At 49.5% G+C, this 21,476-nt stretch overlaps 1 protein-coding gene and 1 long non-coding RNA gene across 2 annotated transcripts; both read left to right on the forward strand.

Moving 5' to 3' along the window:
• Window positions 1–6,800: 6,800 nt before the first annotated feature.
• LOC123239756 lies at window positions 6,801–14,746 on the forward strand. Its single transcript, XR_006505738.1, has 3 exons — window positions 6,801–6,878; window positions 13,134–13,229; window positions 14,549–14,746. It is a non-coding gene; the product is annotated as an uncharacterized LOC123239756 (long non-coding RNA).
• Window positions 14,747–14,748: 2 nt separating this feature from the next.
• LOC123239752 (zinc finger protein 239-like) lies at window positions 14,749–16,536 on the forward strand. Its single transcript, XM_044667050.1, has one exon. It carries the CDS (start codon window positions 14,767–14,769, stop codon window positions 15,865–15,867), a length of 1,101 nt encoding a protein of 366 aa, XP_044522985.1. The 5' UTR covers window positions 14,749–14,766; the 3' UTR covers window positions 15,868–16,536.
• Window positions 16,537–21,476: the final 4,940 nt, after the last annotated feature.

The following is a 21,476-nucleotide window of genomic DNA, read 5'->3' on the forward strand; positions in this document are numbered from 1 at the left end:
AGGAGCTTACCGAGGAGCTTCTGGACAAGATGGAGAACGGCTGGAGGGGCAGGATCGCCGCTGACAGAACTTGGCATTTCCCGGGGGACACACACAAGGGCAGGAGACGGTGGGGGGCTCCGCCGCCCAGGGGCCCGCTTTTGAGGAGGGAACCTTGGGAGAGGGTGCGAAGGGTGGGTAGAACACAGACCACTCATAAAAGTTGGAGAACGAGCACCGGGACGCCCCGACACGGGGCCCAGGCGAGGAGGCTCCAGAGAAGGCTCTGTGTCCCCCAGCGAGCGGGTCCCGAGGGACGAGGCGAGCTCCTGCCCGGGCCCCCCTCCCAGAAGGCCAGTGACCCGCTCCTCCCCGGACGGTGCCAAGGCCCGACTCCCAGACGCAGGGGCCCGCCATGGCCCCAAGACGCTTCCTAGAGCGGCCAGGCTGCTGGGATGGGGCTCCCCAGTGCTCCTTTCTAGGATTCCCTTCCTTTAGGGTAAGTGAAATCTAACGGCGAATCTAAATACAAACGAAAGAAATTCAAAGAAAGCAAAAGGGATCCCCAGCCAGTTCCATTCCCTTCTGTCTGCTTTTCCCTGGTCGGTCCTAGCACGCGGCTTCTCGGCCACTTGTTCTGGGCTCAAGTTGGTGGATCCGTGTTAAAGATGAGTGAATGGAGGTTAATGGTACGTGGACCGACCCTGCCCTGGATGCAGAGGACGCCAGGCCGATCTTTAGAATAACCCCAGCCTTCCTCTGGCTTCCACAATGCAATCGGAATCAACGCAGGGGAAGGGAGAAGGCGCCGGGCTACTAGATGGTCCCTGACTATCGGGGTGTGACTGCTGGCTGGAGAGATCCTGGCCAGGCTGACCAGGTTCTTCTTGATACGTCTCAGCTCTATTCAGTAGCGGATGATGGTCATCCATGAAACAGGATGCCGGTGACTTAAGCGTGTTGGTCGGCCTACCCAGCCAGCCCGCCGGGGGCTCTTCTCTAGAGGGAGAGAAAATGGGGATTCCGCTTCTGCCTTTTATAGTGTCGGCAGTAACTGCCCGTCGACGTGGAGTCTGGAGACCCCAAACTTGTGGCCTGGTGAGATCTGAGGAACCCCAAGTTTGAGGAAGAGCTTGTAGGTTGGAGACCCCCAAAGCTTGTGCTCCCTGTTCCCCTGAGAATCCCCCCTGAAGGGAATCCCAGGCTAGCAGTCTCAGACTGAATAATGGACCCAAAGGTGAAGGCTAAATACCCTTTTGTCTTCGTCCTCCCCATTGGATCAGAGACTCTGTCCCAGGAGGACACAGCAGGGCAGGGACCAGCCTTGAGTGTCCACTCTAGGCAGCCCCTTCCCTACACCCAGCCTCTGGCCAGGATGCCTTTCCGGAGCTTGAAGGTAAATCCCATCCTAACAGTACAACGTCCATCACCTCTCCCAGCCCCTGGATGTGCCCCGATGATGGCACACAAGTTCCCCCATTTCCTCTGTTCCTCCAGGGGGTCATTCGCAGGGGGAGGGAGCAGAGCGAAGCCCTGTTCAACCCTGGACTGTGCCCAGGAGGCCTCGTCAGCCCTGCCCGCCTGTCCTGGGTTCAAGGCTGGCTTCAGGACTATCGCCTGGCTCTGGGCTTTTCTAAGTCAGCGGCCCAAACCGAGGGCCGCTTCCTCAAGTGAGCCTCGGCGAGAGGCCAACGAGAACTAAAAGGGTCCCCTTCACAAGGTGGCCGGTGGGTGCGGCGGCTCTGCCGGCCTCTCCTTTGGATGGGCTCAAGGAGGGGGTCCGAGGGCTGCGGGGCTGCTTGTCCGGGCACAGGATGGCCTGTGAAAAGGGATCTTATCCAAGCAGTGGGGCCTCCGGGCCCAAGTGTGTGGCGTGGGTAAGCCCAGAGCAGGAGCCTCCGGAGGTCCGGAGGGACTCCAAGGGCGAATCCCCGAAGCTCCGCCTGCCGGGCTTCCTCCGGCCATGTCTGGTGCGGTGGCCTGAGGGTCAGAGCGGCCCGCTGGGCGGCCAGCCGTGGCTCCTCGGCTATGGCGGAATCTAGACTTTGGTGCCCGGCGGGGCGTCAGCGCCAGTCTGTCGGCTCGGACGTCTCTTGGAGGTTTCAAGGAGGGTTCTGGGAGGCCGCCGAGGCTCTCTCCTTCCCTGGCGCTAGCTGTGCCGCTCTCGGGGCGCCCCTGGCCTGGGGGATGGCGGTCTCGGAGAGCCTCGTCCCATCCTCCACAAAGCCTCCACTTCAGCCTTGGGGAGGGGCGACGGCTGGGGGGCCTCCAGGGAGCCCCCGTGGCTCTGGCTTCCAAGATACAAGGCCTCGGGGAGTCCATGTTTCTGGGGGCTCCGCCGCAGTTCTTAGGGGCGCCTCTTCGGCCCTCAGGACGCAGCTAGTGGCATGTGGACAAGAAATCTAGAAGCCCCCAAACTTGTGGCCTAGAAAAATTGGAGGAAGCCCGTTTAGTGAGCTGGAAGGTGAGCCTCCCGGCTTCCACCTGGTGAGGGCTGGTTCCCCCCTTCACGCCCTTTAGGTGGGGAGGGCTGATCCCGCAGCTGTTCTCCCCTCGGGCCAGGCTCCTTTACCAAGAGGAGGGGGTGGTGGCTGTGTGGGAGGTTCTGCAGGTTCTGCAGGTTCTGCGCCCTTCACGCGGCACCAGGGCAGCCCGTCTTGGCAGCTTTCCCAGAATTCCTCCTGCTCGTGCCTCCTCCCCGCATCGTCCTCTCCAGGAGAGCCCCACAGCCAGCCTTTCACAGCCGCCACAGCCTGGCCTGCAATCCAGCACTTTGTCCCTAATCTCTGGGCTTTCTCGGGGGATGCTGGGAGGCTCTCAGAGCCCTTTGAGCTTCGCTCCAGGCGGCTCTCCACAATGGCGGAATCCCTTCAGGACTCCCCAGCAGGGGCTTCGCGGCTCCCAGAAAGCCCTTTTTCTTCCCACTGGCCGTGCCGGGGCGTCCTGGCTCCTGTGGGAGGTCAGGGCTGGGGAAGGCTCCAGCCTGGATTCAGCCTCTGAGACACAGCAGAGAGCTGGGGAGAGGCAGAGCCAGGAAAGGGGAAGAGCAGCCTGGGGCGTGGGGGGCTCAGAGGGAGGGGCTCCTGGGGGGGCAGCAGGGTGACCCCAGGGAGAGAGACAGAGATCTGCACCCAAGCCCCGTCCCTCTGTGTGTGCGTGTTTGTATGGACAGAAATCGAGGTCAGAAGGAAAAGGAATGAAGCCCCCCTCATGGCATCCCTCCTCAGGCTTTAGGCCCAGAGTCCCACCCAGAGGAAGCAGCTCTGTTTGCCCCCAGATCCACTCTGGACCCCCTTCCACAGCCCCCAGGCTCAGGCTCGGATTCTCTGGATGTCACAATGGGGGAAACTGAGGTAAAAGCTGGGGAAGGGCCTTGGCCAGGCTCCCCCAGCTGGGCAGGGTCTGAGGCCAGGTTTGAGCCCAGATCTAGGGGGTTCCAGGCCCAGGAGGGCAGCCCCTGATTCCTCCAACTGGGGATGGGGTTGGCCCCTCCTTTGGGTGCCCCTAGGGTTCCCCCCCCAAAAGCAGAAGCAGCAGCAGGATGTTCAGAGGGATCCCTGGAGGAGGGAACTATGGGAGGGGGGCCTGGGCCTGGGCTGTCAGCTACTGCCCTCTGCCTCAGTTTCCTTCTCTGTCAGAATGGGGGATCATACCCCGCCCCTCCTCAGGACCTGGGGGAGGATGGATCCACTCACGGATCAATCAACAGACACTTATTAGGCACCTGCTGTGTGCCAGGCTCTAGCCTGAGGCAGCCTCCAGTGTAAAGAAGCAGCAGCAGGGCTGGAGGGGAAATGGGGGAGGGGAGGAGGCTGGGGAACGTTTCCTATAAGACCCCTCCCCCAGCAGGGGGCTAAACCCAGGGCCCAGGCAGCGGGACTCCATTTCCCAGAATGCCGTTTCCTGACTTCTCCCTAGTCTTGGCTCCTCCCCACCGTGGCAGCCTCTAGAAATGCTGGGAATGCCCTGTGCGCAGGCTCAGCTCCCGTTAGGCTCCCAGGTGCGCTTCTTGGACCTTTGCTGGGTGAGAGGGGGAGGGGAGGGGGTCTGTGCGCAGGCGCGGCTTTCTCTAGTAAGACTTTTTGCTCCCTAGTTCTCGGTTGGACCTCTTCCAGATTCCAGAGTTTGGAGTGGGGGGCGTTTGCAACTAGAGAGGCGGGGCAGGGGCCCAGTGTAAGTGCTGGGGGGGGGGCTGTCTGGGTCTCCGGGTCTGTCCCTCACTTTGAAGAATCTCGGAAAAGGAACCAACACGGAAGTGCCCGGGTCCGGCCCGGGCGGCTCTCTCTGGACCGGGAGACTCGGCGGGGCTTCCCCCTCCCCCTCCCACTGGAGCCAGGAGGCAGCTGGGGGGCGGGTCCCGGCCCTTCTCCAGAGGGGATGTTCAGGTCAAAACACTAAAGGGGAGCAGCAGCCCGGGGGAGCCTGATCAGGGAGCAGCGGGGTACCCGTGCCCACGTGCCAGAGAAGGAGCCCCGATCTCGGGCTCTGAGGAAATGCCAGCACGCTCTCCCCGCCCCCACCTGATGCCCGGCTCCCCCTCCAGAGCCCCCCCATTCCCAGTAGCCCCTCCCCCAGCAGTCTCCCTCAATCCCCCCAGAGCAGCTTCCGAATGGACTGAAGCCAAAGATGGCTTCAGAGGGAGGGGCGGGGTTCTTCCTGGCCAGTCCAAGGCCCTTTCCCAGCCTGAGGCTCCCTGTTCCCCCCGGTGGGGGAGGAGCTCCCCTGTGGCTAGGGAAGGGCCGGGGAGCCCCTCTGAGCCCTCCCTCTCTCCCCTCCCCCACAGGCGCACAAACAGGAAGTCTCCCCCCACCTCGGGGCTCCACTCCCTGAAGGACCCCCGTGTGGCCCCAGCAGAGAGCCCGCAGCCAGAGGGAATGGCCCCCGGGACCCCGAGGCCCCCCTCCCAGGTGAGTGCAGCCCAGCCCCAGCCCTGGCCAGGCTCCCCCAGGCTGGAATCCTGCAGAACTCAGTGCTGTGTCTCCGCCAGGCCTCCAGGGGGCGCCATCCCTGCTTGTTCTCAGGGGGAGCTCCAGGGTCAGCCCTGGCTGCCCCCCATCCTCCGTGTTCTGGGGTTTCCTGCCTTGGGAGCCCCTGCCTGAAGGAGGCGGCCCAGGTTCCAGCCACACAGGCCCAGGCGCTGCCATTCCTTCCTCCCCCCTCAGCGGGGATGGCCGGGGGTCCCCCAACTCCAGGGAGGGCCCAGGGACAGGCTGTGCTGCTGAGCTCCAGGCCCGGGGCTTGGGGGGCTCCGTCAGGCCTGCCAGGGAGGCTTTAGGAGGAGTTTGGGGGGAGCTCAGAGGAGGCCCAGACAGGAAAAGGAGCGTTTTTAGCAGAAGGAAAGGGCTGGGCATGGCGGGCAGGGCTGGAAGGGCTGCTGAGAAGGGCTCCAGCCAGGCTCCTGCCTCCAGGCCAGAGGACTCGGGGCTGCTTCGGGGCTCAGGCAGGGGCTCAGCCTTGGCCAGGCCTTTGTGCCTCATTAGACAGGAAAAAGAAGCAGGAGAGGGCCAGGGTCAGGGCAGGGGCTGCTCAGGACATCCGGACCCTCCTGTCCTCCCAGCAAAGGCAGCCTCCAGGCCAGTCACTGAGGTTCTCCCCCACATTCCCTGCTCACAGCCATTCCCCACTGGCTCCAGGAGGGCCTCAGGGGGAGGTGCTGGGGAATGGGGGGGTGACGGGTCCTTAGCAAAGCCACTAACAGGCTGGAGGGTCCAGAGGATGCCAGGAAGCGGGCTGTGGGGTTCGGTGTCGAGGGCTGGAACCTTGGATCCCGAGTCCTCAGCCCAGTGTGAGGTTCAGAGAAGAGAATGGACTGAATCCTGCAGAACCATCCTTTGTGTCCTGTAATGTAAGGGCCCCCTGCCAGGCAGGAGGAGGCTGGAGCCAGGCCAGCCCTAGGGCACATGTATCTGGGGTCCTGCACCCAAGCTGGGTGAGAGATAGCGAAACTCTCTCTGGCAAAGCCAAGCCCCTTTAAGCTCAGGATTCTTTGGCCCTGCCCTGAGAAACGGATGTAACTCTGTTGGTCAGTAGGTGAGGCCAAACAGGAAGAAGGTTGGCACTTCCTGGACCTAACTGCTTAGTGGAGTTTGTCTGCTGTAGCTTATAAAATGTTCTGATTGTTGCTTGACCTTTGGCTAAGGTAAGGCAAAGACTTCAAGATCTTTAAGCTTAAAGGTTAAAGAGGTTAATGGTGATAAAAGGGATTGGAAAGTGGGTAAGGTAAGCTAAGATCTTGGGATGACTAACTTCACTAAACTACTTAAGAAATACTGAAGGTCTCCTTTAGGGTTGCAGAAGAATGCCTTGGGGGCAGACTTAACTGATTCCCTTGGCTGCCAACCCAGGGCCAGATGGTGATGTCTTAATGATAGAAATAGACTTTTCTCTCCTATAAGGATTGTTGGGTTTGCCAATGAACTGTTGATATTTGGCTAGCAATGGTAGTTGTGCCTGCCTGCCTGAGGAAATCTAAACCCAAACCACCCCGGGCCCCAGTCCCACGTTCCTCCTCCCTTTCCCTGAGTTCAGCCCAGAAGAAGTGAAGACGGGTCTGGGACCCTTCTTTTTTACCCTCACTTCAAATTGTCATCCTGGCACCCACCTGGGTCTCATGCTAAGTTCTGTGTTCTCATTGGGCAACTGCCAGCTTGCACCCATGAAAACATGGTTGCAGGATTTTACACACTTCAGTTCCTTCCACTCAGTGAATGAGGTTTGTACTAGATGGATTCTGAAGGTTCAGCTCTAAGACTTGTGACTTTTGCTGGTTTAGGGGTCAATAACACTCAAAGATGTGACTGTGGACTTCACCCAGGAGGAGTGGCGCCTCTTGGACCCTTTTGGGAAAGAGCTATGCCTGGAGGTCATGCTGGAGAATGTATGGAATCTACTCTCTGTGGGTAAGGGCCATTGCCTCTGTTAACCCTGAATCTCTCATTAAGGAAATGTCTTCATTCCAAGCCAAATGTAAAGCATATTGAGTCTTTGTCAGTGATTGAAAAGTACCCTGGGTTCTCTTTCTGCCTGCTTTTCATAAAAATAGTCAAATTAATAAGAATCCAAATCATTCCCTAGTTGACAAATGGTGAAAAGTTCTGAAAAAGCAGTTTTCAGATAAAGAAACCAAAACTCTCACTACTCACATGAATGAATGTTCAGACTCCTCTTAATTAGAGAAGTAAATTAGAAGAACTCTGAGGTACCACCTCAGCCCTACCTGAAGGTTGGAGAGGATGCAGCAAAATTGGGACATAATACATTGCTGGTAGAGTCTGTACCTCAAACAGATCAGAAAAAAAGGGGAAGGACCTACTTGTAGGATAATATTTGTAACTGGTCTTTTGGTGGTGGCAAAGAAGGGTTATCTATCGGTTGATGAATGGCTGAACAAATTGTGGTATGTGATGGTGATGGAATACTATCATGCTGTGAGGAATGGTGACCAGGATGACTTCAGAAAAGAGCTGCAAAGACTGGCATGAACTGATGCAGAGTGAAGTGAGCAGCACCAGGAGAACATTGTGCACAGTAACAGTAATATTGTGGAATGATCAACTGTGATAGATAGACATGGCTATTCTCAGTAATTCAGTGATCCAGTACAATTTTTCAGTTGTTGATTTGGGTTTTTGTTTTGAGGTTGTGGTTTTATATACTTATTCACTTACAAAAATAAACAGTAAACCATCCACATAATTGACCCTATCAATAAGCCAACCAACAGAAATCATGGGATTATCTCAATAGATTCAGGAAAAGCCTTTGGCAAAATACAACCGCCATTCCTGTTAAAAAGCCTAGAAAATATAGGAACAGAAGGGCCCTTCCTCAGAATAACAAACTGTATTTATTTAAAATCATCAGCAAGTATCATCTGTAATGGTGTTATTGTAATGTAATAGGCCTTCCCAGTAAGATCAAGAGCGAATACCATAATTTGTTCAGCCATTCCCCAATCCTTGGACCACCCCCTCACTTTCCAGTTTTTTTGCCACTACAAAGAGTATGGCTGTAAGTATTTTTGTGCATGTATTTTTTCCCTCTTATCTCTTTGGGGTACAAACCCAGCAGTGATATGGCTGGATCAAAGGGCAGGCAGTCTTTTAAAGCCATTTGAGCATGATTCCAAATTACCTTCCAGAATGGCTGGATCAGTTCACAACTCCATCAGCAATGCATTAAGTGTCCCAATTTTGCCACGTCCCCTCCAACATTCATTATTTTCCTTTGCTGTCATATTGGCCAATCTGCTAGGTATGAGGTGTGTTAAGGGAGAAAACCAGGGAAAGGTGCCTTAAACAGTAAACAGGTGGGTGTGTGGGAGACAGGAATGACAGGAAGGGGCCCAACAAGTAGGGAGACTAAAGTTTAACAGCAAAGGGGTGTCTGTTACTGAATTGGCTGTTAGGTCCAACTGCCACTCTGAAGCTCCAAGGGTTTACTACACTTAAAAGCTAAGGGCAAAACCACAGGGACAGGGAAAAGGGACTTAACTACACTCTCCTATGATCTAAGCAAGACAAGGCCCAAAGAAAGCTGTACTGGAGTGACAAGGGAAAAGTTCCTCCCAACCTGGTTCCAGCCAGGTTTGGTCAGCTTAGCTGAGGACCTGAGGGTGGCTTTACTTGGGATCTCACGGCTAATCCAGGGATGGTTGCAGGATGCCAGGAGTCAACTCCACCAGAACAGGTGATCCAGGTATCCAGGCAGGGAGAGAAAGTTTGCAATGCTGTCCACCAGATCACAAACCACTTCCCTGCTCTGCAGGTCTGATGTCTTCTGCTGTAAGCCTTCACTACTCTCAGAATCCCAGGGAATCTGGATACAACTCCCCTAGCTCTGAGGTCTCCCAGGGTCAGCAACAGTTTGTGCCAACCACCATGGAGTCCTTCTCAGCCACAAGCCACTTTCTCCTTCCTCTGCATTCCATTCAGAATGTCCATGACCTCCAGCTAAGGCTTTTCCTAGCCTGCTTACACACCTACTTTTAAACTTATGCCTCTTACAGGTGCTACCTCAGAGTTCTGATTTGCATTTCTCTTAATTCTGAGAGATTTTGAACACTTTTTCTCTGTCTCTTGCCTGATATTAAATTCTTTCTTTTCCCGTAGATCTGACAGGTATACTATTCTGTTTTCACTTAATTTACTTATATTTCCCTCTTTACATTTAGGTCATTTACCCATTCTGAATTTATCTTGGTATAGGGTGTGAAATGTTGGTCTAAGACCAAGAAACACTAAATATGTAATAATATATAAACATGGAAAAATGTTTTAAAAATAAATTTAAAAAATAATCAATATGGAGGCAACTGGGTGGCTGAGTGGATTGAGAACCAGACCTAGAGTCTGCGGTATTAGATTATATAATTAAAACAAATCTGGGGGCAGCTGGGTAGCTCAGTGGATTGAGAGCCAGGCCTAGAGATGGGAGGTCCTAGGTTCAAATCTTGCCTCAGACACTTCCTGACTGTGTGACCCTGGGTGCCGGACGCCATCGAGGCTGTGAGGTTAGCACGGCTACTCACAGGCTCTGACAATCCAGCACGGCAGGTTGTCAGGAGGATGGAAATTCCACACTCATTTTACCCCATGTGACTCTTTTTACAGTGACATTCACTTGCATTGAAATTATTGCAATCAATATCCTTATCCGGCTCCAAGGAGACACAGAAAAACAGTACAGGTTCATGGCAAGAACAATCACAGCCATAGACTCCCCACTATCCCAAAATAAACCCCTGTACAACCCCCCAGAGTATAGAAATTTCCCCTAGAATCAGCCCAGCAGAAAACCAGCAGTTAGTGAGTTAATGCAAGTTTCTAAAGTTCCCAGCAAGAAAATACCTGGCCTGAGTTTGTTCCCAAACTCCTATAGACCATAGAAACAGTGAAACACAAGGAAATTAAGGCAATGACAAACCAGCACAGAATCACCTACCAGAACTGTATTCTTAGTGATCCTATAACAGAAAAAACACCAGGGGAACAAAACTTGGACCAGACTGATATTATTGTATCTTATTAGATGTAATCAACTACCATAACTATCTCCTTGATTGATGATGGGAATGAATAGTATAACGTAACTATATACATAATATAATTAGTTAAAATATAATTAACTATTTATGCTTGCCTAGGAACTGATGTACTTGTACCTTACGCATGGCTGAAAATAATAAGTTCAAACTAAGCCAGCCCATAATGAATAATTCTTGACAAGCTTGCTTCTTTGTTTAACCACAGTAAGATAATTAGTAAATGTCAATCTTGTGATGTTTCAAAAGTTAATATGTGATTTTGAATGTATGGCAAGAAAAAAAAACCTGTATGAGATCTTAAAGAAAAGAGGGTATAAAAATTAAAATCAGCAGATGGCACTTCAGATCAGCCACTGCAAACCTACTGGGTCTCTGGCTCTTCTCTCTCCATTTTCGCTCAATTGTCCCACCCCCAAGGGGAACTGGACTGCTGGTAACCCCCCAGAACCTGGGCAAATGACTTAACCCTCATTGCCTAGCCCTTTACACTGTTCAGCCTTGTAACAAATACACAGTATTGATTCTAAGATCTAAGAAGGTATGGGATTTAAACATCAATGAACAAAAAATAAATAAATAATATGGAAGTGAAATTTTAAAAAAAGTATAAAATACAGCCCCTAATTTTGCCTAGCAAGAGTATTTATTTAAAATCATCAACAAGTATCATCTGTAATGGGGATAAGTTGGGAACCTTCCCAATAAGATCAAGAGTGAAGCAAGGATGCCCTTTTTCACCACTATTATTTAATATTCTACTAGAAATGGTAGGTGTAGCAACTAGAGAAGAGGAAGAAATAGAAGGGATTCAAGTAGGCAATGAGGAAACTTAAAACTATCATTCTTTGTAGGTGATATAATGATAGAGAACCAGAGAAAATCAACTAACAAGCTAGTGGAAATAATGATTTTAGCAAAGTTGCAGGATACAAAATAAATCCACATAAATCATTAGCATTTCTATTTATTTCCAATAAAACTCAGTAGCAAGGATTGGAAAGAGAAACTTCATTTAAAATCACTCTTGGTAATATAAAATATTTGGGAATTTATCTGCCAAGATAAACTCAGGAATTATATGAACTTGACTACAAAACACTTTTCACACAAATAAGACTAGATCTAAACAGTGAGAAAAACTTGAATTGTTCATTGGGAAGATGAGCTGATATAATAAAAATGACCATCCTACCTAAACTAATTTACTTATTCAGTGCCATACCTATCAAACTACCAAATTATAACAAAGATCATTTGGAAGAACAAAAGATCCAGAATATCAAGGGAAATAATGAAAAAAAAAAAAGTGAAGTTTGGAGGCCTAGCAATACTAGATCTTAAGCTATTATAAAGAGGTGATCATTAAAACAATATGGTACTGGCTAAGAGATAAAAGGATGAAGCAGTGGAATAGTCTTCAGGTAAATAACCTTAGCAAGATAGTGTTTGATAAACCCCCAAATCCCAGCTTTTGGGATGTGATCTTACCTCTAGTGACCTAATTAGATTGGCCAAAATGACAGTAAAGAAGAATAATAAACATTGGAGGGATTGTGGCAAAATTGGGGCACTGATGTGGTTCTGGTGGAGTTGTGAATCGATCCAAGCATTGTGGAAGGCCCAAATGGCTTTAAAACAATACATACCCTTTGATCTAGCAATACCACTACTAGGTTTGCACCCTAAAGAGATAAGGAAAAATGTACAAAGATATTCATAGCTGCCGGCTTTGTGGTGGCAACAAACTGGAAAATGAGGGGTTGTCCCTCGATTGAGGAATGACTGAAAAAATTGTGGTACGTGATGGTGATGGAATACTACTATGCTGTAAGGAATGATTAACTGAAAGTTTCTGTATGAACTGGAAGAACCTCCAGGAACTTCTGCAGAGTGAAATGAGCAGAACCAAGAGAACATATACAGAAACTGAAACATTGTTGAATATTACAGTGTAATGGACTCTGCTAATACAAGACAATCCCAAGGGACTTCTGAGGAAGAATGTTTTCCATATTGAGAGAATGAACTGTGGGTATAGAAACAGAACAACAAATGACTAATCATTTGTTTATATAGGTATATGATTTAGGGATTCGGGTTTTAAAAGATTGCTCTATTGCAAAAATGAAATATGGAAATAGGAATAAGTGATAACATTTATATAACCCACTGGAAATGCTTATGGGAATGGGGGGGAGGGGAATAAAATAAGTATGTAAACATGGGAAAATATTTAAGAAAAAATTTTAAATTAAAAAATAAAATATAAAACCTACAACAACTATATATAGGGGGCAGGTGAGTGGCTCAGTGGATTAAAAGCCAGGAAGGTCCTAGGTTATAATCTGGCCTCAGAAACTTCCTAGATGCATGGCCCTGGACAAGTTGTTTAGCCCCCTTTGCCTAAATTCTAGGGCTGCCCTTACCACTGTTCTGCTTTGGAACCTATACATAGTAGTTGATTCTAAGACAGAAGGTAAGGATCTTCAAAACAAATAAATAAATTAACTAGGAAAAGGAATTTAAAAAGTACAAAACTGTAGCTCCACAGCCCCAAATTCTGCCTAGTCTAGCAATTTTATCTTTATTCCTCCTCCATTTTCCCCTCAAATTGCAGGCCACATGACAGGATTGGAAAGGAAGGGAATAAGCATTTCAAAATACCTACTCTATTTCTACTACTGGGTAAAGGACTTCATAATTAACATTAATTTCAAGACATTCCTGTGAGTTTTATACTCTTATTGTCCTCAATTCATGGTGGAGACAACTAAGGTTAAATAACTTGCCCAGGAACACCACTTACCATCTCTATGAGGCTGGATTAAATTTAGCATTCTGACTTCCAAGTTGTGATCTTTTACCCCTTTACTATCAACTGCCTTTAATTTCTAGATAATGGAGGTTGTGGAATGTGCCTATCCTTCTATTAAAAGACATAAAATTAGAATTTTCTGATTGTAAATGGTTTCCATGATCTCTGCCCTCCTGGAAAATGTCCCAACAGTGAATACCATAGAAACCATTCTGTAGGCCTTATTTACATGCCCTCTTTGCATGAAGAATTAAAAACAATTTTCTCCCCTGAACCCTTCCTTCTTATGCCCAGGGCTTCCAGTTCCTAGAGAAAATTTTATCTCCTTTTTTCTGCAAGGGGAAGCACCATGTCTGCTAGAGCAAAAAGACCCAAGGAACTCCTGTCAAGGTGAGTAAAGCAAAAGTAGATGTATAAGGGCTGTTATCCCAAAAGACTAGGTGTATGTATAGGGTTAGGGATAGGTGATCCCCTGCTGAAAAACGGCTAGCGCAGGCTCAAAAACCAACTGGGGTTGGGGGTGGGTTTTATATTTCACCCTCTGAAGTAAAAACAAAGGTACTTCTAAATGGCTCTTGAACCCTTGGGCAATCAAGTGTGGACTGGAGTAACTCAGGGACAACAGCAGCGGGAGCAGGAAAAAGAGCAGGTGGCTTGGACAATCCAGAGAGTTAGCAGCAGGAGGCTGGATCAGCAGCAAAAATGAGGTGCTGGAGAAGCAGCTGATCCCTTCTCCACCAAGAGTCCAAGGCTAAGTCACTCAAACTAAAGCAACCAGGCAGGTGGGGCAGCCAGGAAAAATGGGGAAAAAAGAAAAAAAATTGGCAGGAGCAGTGCACCAGAAAGGGGAGGAGAGAAATGCCGCTTTGCAAAATTTATCTAGGCTATCTTTAAAAAAAAAAATGAGCATTCTTTTTCCTACTTTGGTCGCTATCAGTGTAAAAATTAAAATTAATATACAATAACTTCAAATATTATATTTTATAAGATTAATAATCAGTAGAAGTAAAGGAATAACAAGATAATCATCGATGTTGGTGGGCTCCTGGTAATGTAGCTCGAAGGTACAAGATTTCCAAATACACAGAGAAAAGAAGAAAACTTATATTCCACTTTGAAAATAGCTGCATGAGAGTTAAAAAGAGTGACGTTGTTTCTCAGCTTGGCATATAAAATTTAACAAGAATGATCATGTAATAGTGCATCCAAAATCATGAGAACAGATTATCTGGAAGGTTACCTGAGATTCACAAACTTTTAAGAATAATTGAAGTATGACTTTTTAGGGAAGATAAAAGGGGCAATGGAGAAACACTATCAAATACTGTGGACAAAGCAAGCTCAGGTATAGGGTTTGAGTTGTAGTCTTTCTGCAGGGAAGTTGTTCAGGTCACATTCCTCCATTCTTTACTCATGACATGAGTTGCAAAGTATGATTAGAATCTTGGTCCTGCCTATGTCAGGTCTGTTGTGAGTTTTCGTTGTTATTGCATGGGAAAGTATTTCTAAAATCATCCATCTTGCAGATATGATGAAATCGTGTATCCAAAGACTGGTTCCTCTTGTTTAAATTTTGAAAATTTCTTTTGGCCTGGGGAAATAGAATAAAAATCAATTTACTACCTGCCACCAGAAGAAAGAAATTCTATTTCTTTGTCTTTGTGTGTCCTCCTTCATTATGTGTTTATATCATTACTTGTTTTCTTCAGAGGCTGAGACTCCTTTCGAAGTGAAGGAGATATCTACAAAGCTGAGCCTTTTTGTGGAAGGATGTGGCCCCCATAGATGCATGAATGAGGGTCCCTGTGACTTCATTTTGAGAGAAATCGTTGACTCTAATATCAAGGTAAATAAAAATCCAAAGAGTGACTGTGAAGCTAATGAAACTGCAGAGAAATCCAGCCAATATTCCGTCCTAAATCAGTATATGAAATTGACCTCAGGAAATGATTGTTGTCAGGATAGTGAATACCTCGAATCCTCTCCTGAAGAAGTAGGATTTATTCAGTCACCTGAGAAACCTCCTGAAGTGCTCATGTGTCAAGGTGACCCAGAGGGACATCCAAAAAGTAAATTTGTAACGATGGTTTCTACGAGTAATAAAAGTGGGAAACCTAGTCAGAACTCTGAGCCTGCTGCACATCAAATAATCCACTCTGGAGAGAAACCTTATGAATGTAAACAATATGGAAAGGCTTTCACACAGAGGAGTCAACTTACTGCACATCAGAGTATCCGTACTAGAGTCAAACTTTATGATTGTGAACAATGTGAAAGGACTTTCATAGATGAGGGCTCTCTTGCTGAGCATCAGAGCATCCACACTGAAGAGAAACCTTATGAATGTAAACAATGTGGAGAGGCTTTCACACAGAGGAGTCAACTTACTGCACATCAGAGTATCCATCCTAGAATCAGACTTTATGAGTGTAAACAATGTGGAAGGACTTTCATAGATGAGGGCTCTCTTGCTGAGCATCAGAGCGTCCACACTGGAGAGAAACCTTATGAATGTAGATACTGTGGAAAACTTTTCAAACAGAGGAAACGGGTTACTATACATGAGAGAATCCACACTGGAGAGAAACCTTTTAAATGTAAACACTGTGGAAGGGCTTTCAGAGAGAGTGGTACGCGTTCTTTACATGAGAGAATCCATACTGGAGAGAAACCTTTTAAATGTAAATACTGTGAAAAGGCTTTCAGAGCCAGAAGCTTGCTTTCTACACATGAGAGAATCCACACTGGAGAGAAACCTTATGAATGTAAACACTGTGGAAAGACTTTCAAAGATAAGAGCTCTGTTGTCACTCACCAGAGAAGTCACACTGGAGAGAGACCTTATGAATGTAAATACTGTGGAAGGGCTTTCACACATGGTGGCCATCTTAAGAAACATCAGAGAATCCACACTGGAGAGAAACCTTATGAATGTAAGAACTGTGGAAAGACTTTCATACAGAGTGTTCAGCTTTTTATACATCAGAGAATCCACACTGGAGAGAAATCTTTTCAATGTAAAGTGTAGAAAATCTTTCACAGATAGCAGCTCTCTTGCTCAACATCAGAGCATCCACATTGGATAGAGACTTTGCGAATATCGTTCATTTGGATAGACTTTCATATGAAGCTCTACAGTTGCCACTTTTAGATTATTTAACTTAAGAAGATCCACACTTTAGAGAAACCAGGAATATGATGAACATGGTAAATCTTTCAGGCAAATCCCAAGGAAGATTTCCTTTTTGATAGAAATCTTATTAGTTATTAATTAGGAAAGACATTGAAATGAAGACTTCAGAGCATGTTCAATATGAGAAAATATCTTCTGACCAGATTAGTTCCAGATGGATTCCGTCTAGAAAGCCTTTCAGCCAGAGATCATATCTTACTTCATACCAGAGGATTCACAGTGCAGAAAAACCTAATGAATGTGCTCAAGTTGTATGTGTTTTCCTCAAGAGGATGATCACTATCATTTAGGGAAATACAAATTATAATACAGCTGAGGGATCACCTCATATTTATTATATTTGCTATTATGTCAGAAAAAGAAAGTGACAAAGGTTGGAGAGGGTGGGAAAATTGAGATACTAATGAACTGTTGAGTGGAGTTATGAAATGATTCAGCCATTCTGGAGAGAGCAATTTGGAACTATGTCCACAGAGCATTAAAAAACAAAAAGGAAAAGGTGTAGTATCTTTTTTTAAAAAATCACATAATTCTGCTCTTTTTGGGGTGATGAAAGAATTGGAAAATAAGAGGAAATGATTGGGAAAAGACCAAGTAAATGATGCCATATTTTTGTAATGGAATACTATTGTTTGTTAATTAAGGAGGAGGAGGAGCTCAGAAGAACCTGGTAAAACTAGCTATTGTAATAGGCAACCTCTGGGAAGAAGATAGAGACCAACTTGAGTGACAGGTCGTCGGTTATAGAATTTAGAATTTACCCAGATGGCATGAGATGGGCAAAAGACAGTTGAGACCTCACTATATAAACCCAGGGGCTGAGCATCTCAGGGTCTCACTCTTGAGATAGGGTCCTTGGGTGGAGAAGGGTGGGTAGGCCTATAGACCTGCATATCCAGCACCTATACCAGGGATCAGCAACATATGGCTCTCAAGCCATATCTGGCTCTACCTCCAGACCTGCCAGTCCGGGCAGAGCCCAGTATGTGCCTCAGGGGTCCCTTTTGCCCCTGCCCCATATTCCAGTGCTTTCCACCTCCATCCTCCCGCAGGCGTTTATGGCTCTCACAGCCAAAAAGGTTGCCGACCGTTGACCTATACTTTATTGCATCAAGAAATCCATTCACATATTACTGAACAAGGCTGAGAGATAACATCAACACCTGCTATCAAGAAGATATCACCATCCCTTCTTTTCTCTTGGTCTAGACTGCGGCCGGGTCTGACCAGGGTCTGTGAGGGGGGGAAAGCATCTCCAGCCAGGTGCTAACTTGTTGCTTAGTGATTAGTTTATCCTAACTCCCATTAGATTTAGCATAGCCATCCCCAACACCACTTTCCTTATCCTGAATCCTATCCCTTTAAGTTTATAGCGTTAAACCCTTTAAAACATAGTTCAAGTGAATACTGGCATTCATTTTAAGAGCAAGTGAGTAAATTACAGCCAAAGGGGAAGGGGATTTTACCTAAATCACAGTCATTCGGTATTATCCAATCAAATACCAACAACTAGCCCTGTTACCAACCTTGATCATCTAACCTAACCCCAAGCCCGTGTTTGAACTAGCAGCCAGGAACAGGCTGTTGGGAAAATGGTGTTCCCCTTTCCCGGAAAAATAGCCTCGTGGCTGGGGAGAATGGGGAGAAGAGAAAAACCAAAAACTTTCCCTTTTAAAAAAATGCTCAAAAGAACTGAGCAAAGTGGCCAAAAATAGCACGACTGGTCTGAGGATCCTGAGGTGTCTCAGAGTTGTGTGGCTTGGTAGGCTATCTGAAAAATTGAGAATCAAGACCCTTTGTGGTCGCCAAAACTGTTACAAATAATATTTATATAGATGGATATATTCAAAAGTATTCATAGTTTATTGTAATCCATATTGTTAATTAAGAAAGCCACATGCCTGCTAAGATCTAATTCAAAATGCCTGTCATACTTCTGGCTTGTTTGTAGGAAAGAGCGTCTCAATCAAGTTCTGAGACTCTTACCTTTGCCTCTTCTGCCATCAGGACCTCGGCTAGTGGCATATCGACAAGAAATCTAGAAGCCCCCAAACTTGTGGCCTAGAAAAATTGGAGGAAGCCCCGTTTAGTGAGCTGGAAGGTGAACATCCTGGCTTCCACCTGGTGAGGGTTGGTTCCCGGCCTTCACGCCCTTTAGGTGGGGAGGGCTGATCCCGCAGCTGTTCTCCCCTCGGGCCAGGCTCCTTTACCAAGAGGAGGGGATGGTGGCTGTGTGGAAGGTTCTGCAGGTTCTGCGCCCTTCACTCAGCACCAGGGCAGCCCAGTCTTGGCAGCTTTCCCAGAATTCCTCCTGCTCCTGCCTCCTCCCAGCATCATCCTCTCCAGGAGAGCCCCACAGCCTGAGGGACCCCTCCTGCAGCTTCCCTGCCCAGCCTTTCACAGCCGCCACACCCTGTCCTGCAATCCAGCACTTTGTCCCTAATCTCTGGGCTTTCTCAGGGGATGCTGGGAGGCTCTCAAAGCCCTTTGAGCTTCGCTCCAGGAGGCTCTCCACAATGGCGGAATCCCTTCAGGACTCCCCAGCAGGGCCTTTGCGGCTCCCAGAAAGCCCTTTTTCTTCCCACTGGCAGTGGCCTGGGACATCCTGGCTCCTGTGGGAGGTCAGGGCTGGGGAAGGCCAGGCTCCAGCCTGGATTCAGCCTCTGAGACACAGCAGAGAGCTGGGGAGAGGCAGAGCCAGGAAAGGGGAAGAGCAGCCTGGGGCGTGGGGGGCTCAGAGGGAGGGGCTCCTGGGGGGGCAGCAGGGTGACCCCAGGGAGAGAGACAGAGATCTGCACCCAAGCCCCGTCCCTCTGTGTGTGCGTGTTTGTATGGACAGAAATCGAGGTCAGAAGGAAAAGGAATGAAGCCCCCCCCCATGGCATCCCTCCAGAACCCCTTTAGTTGGATCTTGGGGGGCTCTGGGGCTCCCAGGAGGAATCTAGTCCCCGACACGAGGCTGTGCATGAAGCAGGGAAGAGCCTGGTACTAGCCTGTTCCCTGAGCGACTCTCCTAAGGCTGTGAACCCATTTATGCTGCTCTTTCTGCCACCCTCATTCCTGGAGGAGGCTGCAGAGGCCAGACGGTCTCCCCAAGATTAGGGGGAATAAGGGGGTCCTCTGAAGGCTCGGGGGGACGGAGGAGGTCAAGACTGACCCGTAAAGAAGGTGGGTTCTGAGCTGTCCTGATCCAGAAGAGAGAGCCCTGGAGCCCCTCGTCCCCCCAATCTCCTCTCTTTGCCTTTAAAAACCTGTCTGCAGGGGCAGCTGGGTAGCTCAGTGGATGGAGAGTCAGGCCTAGATACAGGAGATCCTGGGTTCAAATCTGATCTCAGATACTTCCCAGCTGTGTGACCCTGGGCAAGTCACTTGACCCCCATTGCTTAGCCCTTACCACTCTTCTGCCTTGGAACCAATGCACAGTATGGATTCTAAGATGGAAGAGAAGGTTTAAAAAAAAAAATAAAACAAAAAAATTAAAACCTGTCAGGGCCCATGAGGGGGGCTCAGAGCCAAGGAGGGCATCTGCAGACTTCGGCCTCCTTTCCTGGCCATCCAATGGAGGCAGACGTGGCTCAGAGACGCCTTGGCCCAGTCTGCTTCTCTTCTGCCCCTCCCTGTGTCTGCATACCTTCATGTACCCATTATTCGGGCTTCCTCTTCCTCCCAGACACCCTTTCCCCTCCCAGGGAGCCAATCCTGCTCTGCTCCAGTCCCTGGAGGATGGGGGCCATCCTTGCCCTAAGCTCCCCCCGCCCAGCCTAGGAAGTTGGTGTCTGCCAGAGCTCAGGCTGCCGTCAGGGAGGCCTGAGATCACTCCTGCAGGACCCTGGACAAGTCACATGACCCTGCTTGCCTCAGTTTCCTCCCCTGTCCAATGGGCTGCAGAAGGACACAAGGAAAGCCGCCCAGCCTCTGCCCAGAAAGCCCCAAAGTGGGGGGGAGAGTCAGACAGGCCTGAACAGCCTGAGCCCAGCAGCCCTGCAGACAGACACACAGACACCCCCAGACTGTCCTCTGTCCATCTGGGCTCAGAGCCTGGGCTCAGCGGCTGCTGCTGCCTTCTGTGGCCTCTTCAAAGGCAGGAGGGGAGTTCCTGGGCCTCCCCCAGGCCTCTGAAGGGTCTTTGGGCCTCCTGGGCTGGGGGCGCTGCTGAAGGAGACCCTCCTGAGCTGGCCCAGAGGCCTCAGGCTTTAGGCCCAGAGTCCCACCCAGAGGAAGCAGCTCTGTTTGCCCCCAGATCCACTCTGGACCTCTTTCCACAGTCCCCAGGCTCAGGCTCTGATTCTCTGGATGTCACAATGGGGGAAACTGAGGTAAAGGCTGGGGAAGGGCCTTGGCCAGGCTCCCCCAGCTGGGCAGGGTCTGAGGCCAGGTTTGAGCCCAGATCTTGGGGGTTCCAGGCCCAGGAGGATAGCCCCCAAGTCACCTGATTCCCTCAACTGGGGATGGGGTTGGCTCCTCCTTTGGGGAGCCCCTGGGATCCCCCCAAAGCAGAACGAGCAGCAGGATGCTCAGATCCCTGGAGGAGGGAACTATGGGAGGGGGGCCTGGGCCAGGGCCTGGACTGTCAGCTGGTACCCCCTGCCTCAGTTTCCTTCTCTGTCAGAAGGGGGATCCTAGCACCTCCTCAGGTCCTGGGGGAGGATGGATCCATTCACTGATCAGTCCATCAACAGACACTTATTAGGCACCTGCTGTGTGCCAGGCTCTAGTCTGAGGCAGCCTCCAGTGTAAAGAAGCAGCAGCAGAGCTGGAGGGGCAATGGGGGAGGGGAGGAGGCTGCAGCCCCCCACGTAGGGGAACGTTTCCTGTATGACCCCTCCCCCACCAGGGGGCTAAACCCAGGGCCCAGGCAGCGGGACTCCATTTCCCAGAATGCTTGTGTAAGGATATCATGCAAGTCTTGGTCCTCCCCCTTGGAAGACTCCATTTCCCAGAATGCCGTTTCGTGATTTTTTTTTTTTTCTTCCCCTAGTCTTGGCTCTTTCCTACCCTGGCAGCCTCAAGGCATGCTGGGAATCCCCTGTGGGCAGTCTCAGCTCCTGGAAGGTGCCCAGGTGTGCTTCTTGGACCTTTGCAGGGTGAGAGGGGGAGGGGATGTTAATGCGCAGGCGCAGCCCTGATTCCCAGCTTTATCAGCTGATAATTTTTGCTCCCTAACTTTTGGGCAGCGGGAGGACCCGAGAACACCAGTTCCTGGTTTTGGAGCTTGGGAATTGGTGGGGGGCGTGTGCGCATGTGCGCCAAGAGAGGCGGGGCAGGAGCCTAGTGTAAGTGCTTGTGGTGGGGGGAGGGGCTGTCTCTGTCGCCTAGGCTGTCCTTCTCATTAAAGGACCTCAGAAAAGGGACCAACACGGAAGTGCTGGATCAGGCTGGGGCGGCTCAGTCTGGACCGGGAGCCACCGTGGGGGGGGGGGGGTCTTTTCCTTCCCCCCCTTCCG

This window comes from Gracilinanus agilis, chromosome 3, assembly GCF_016433145.1.
Source record: "Gracilinanus agilis isolate LMUSP501 chromosome 3, AgileGrace, whole genome shotgun sequence".
NCBI classification, from domain to species: Eukaryota; Metazoa; Chordata; class Mammalia; order Didelphimorphia; family Didelphidae; genus Gracilinanus; species Gracilinanus agilis.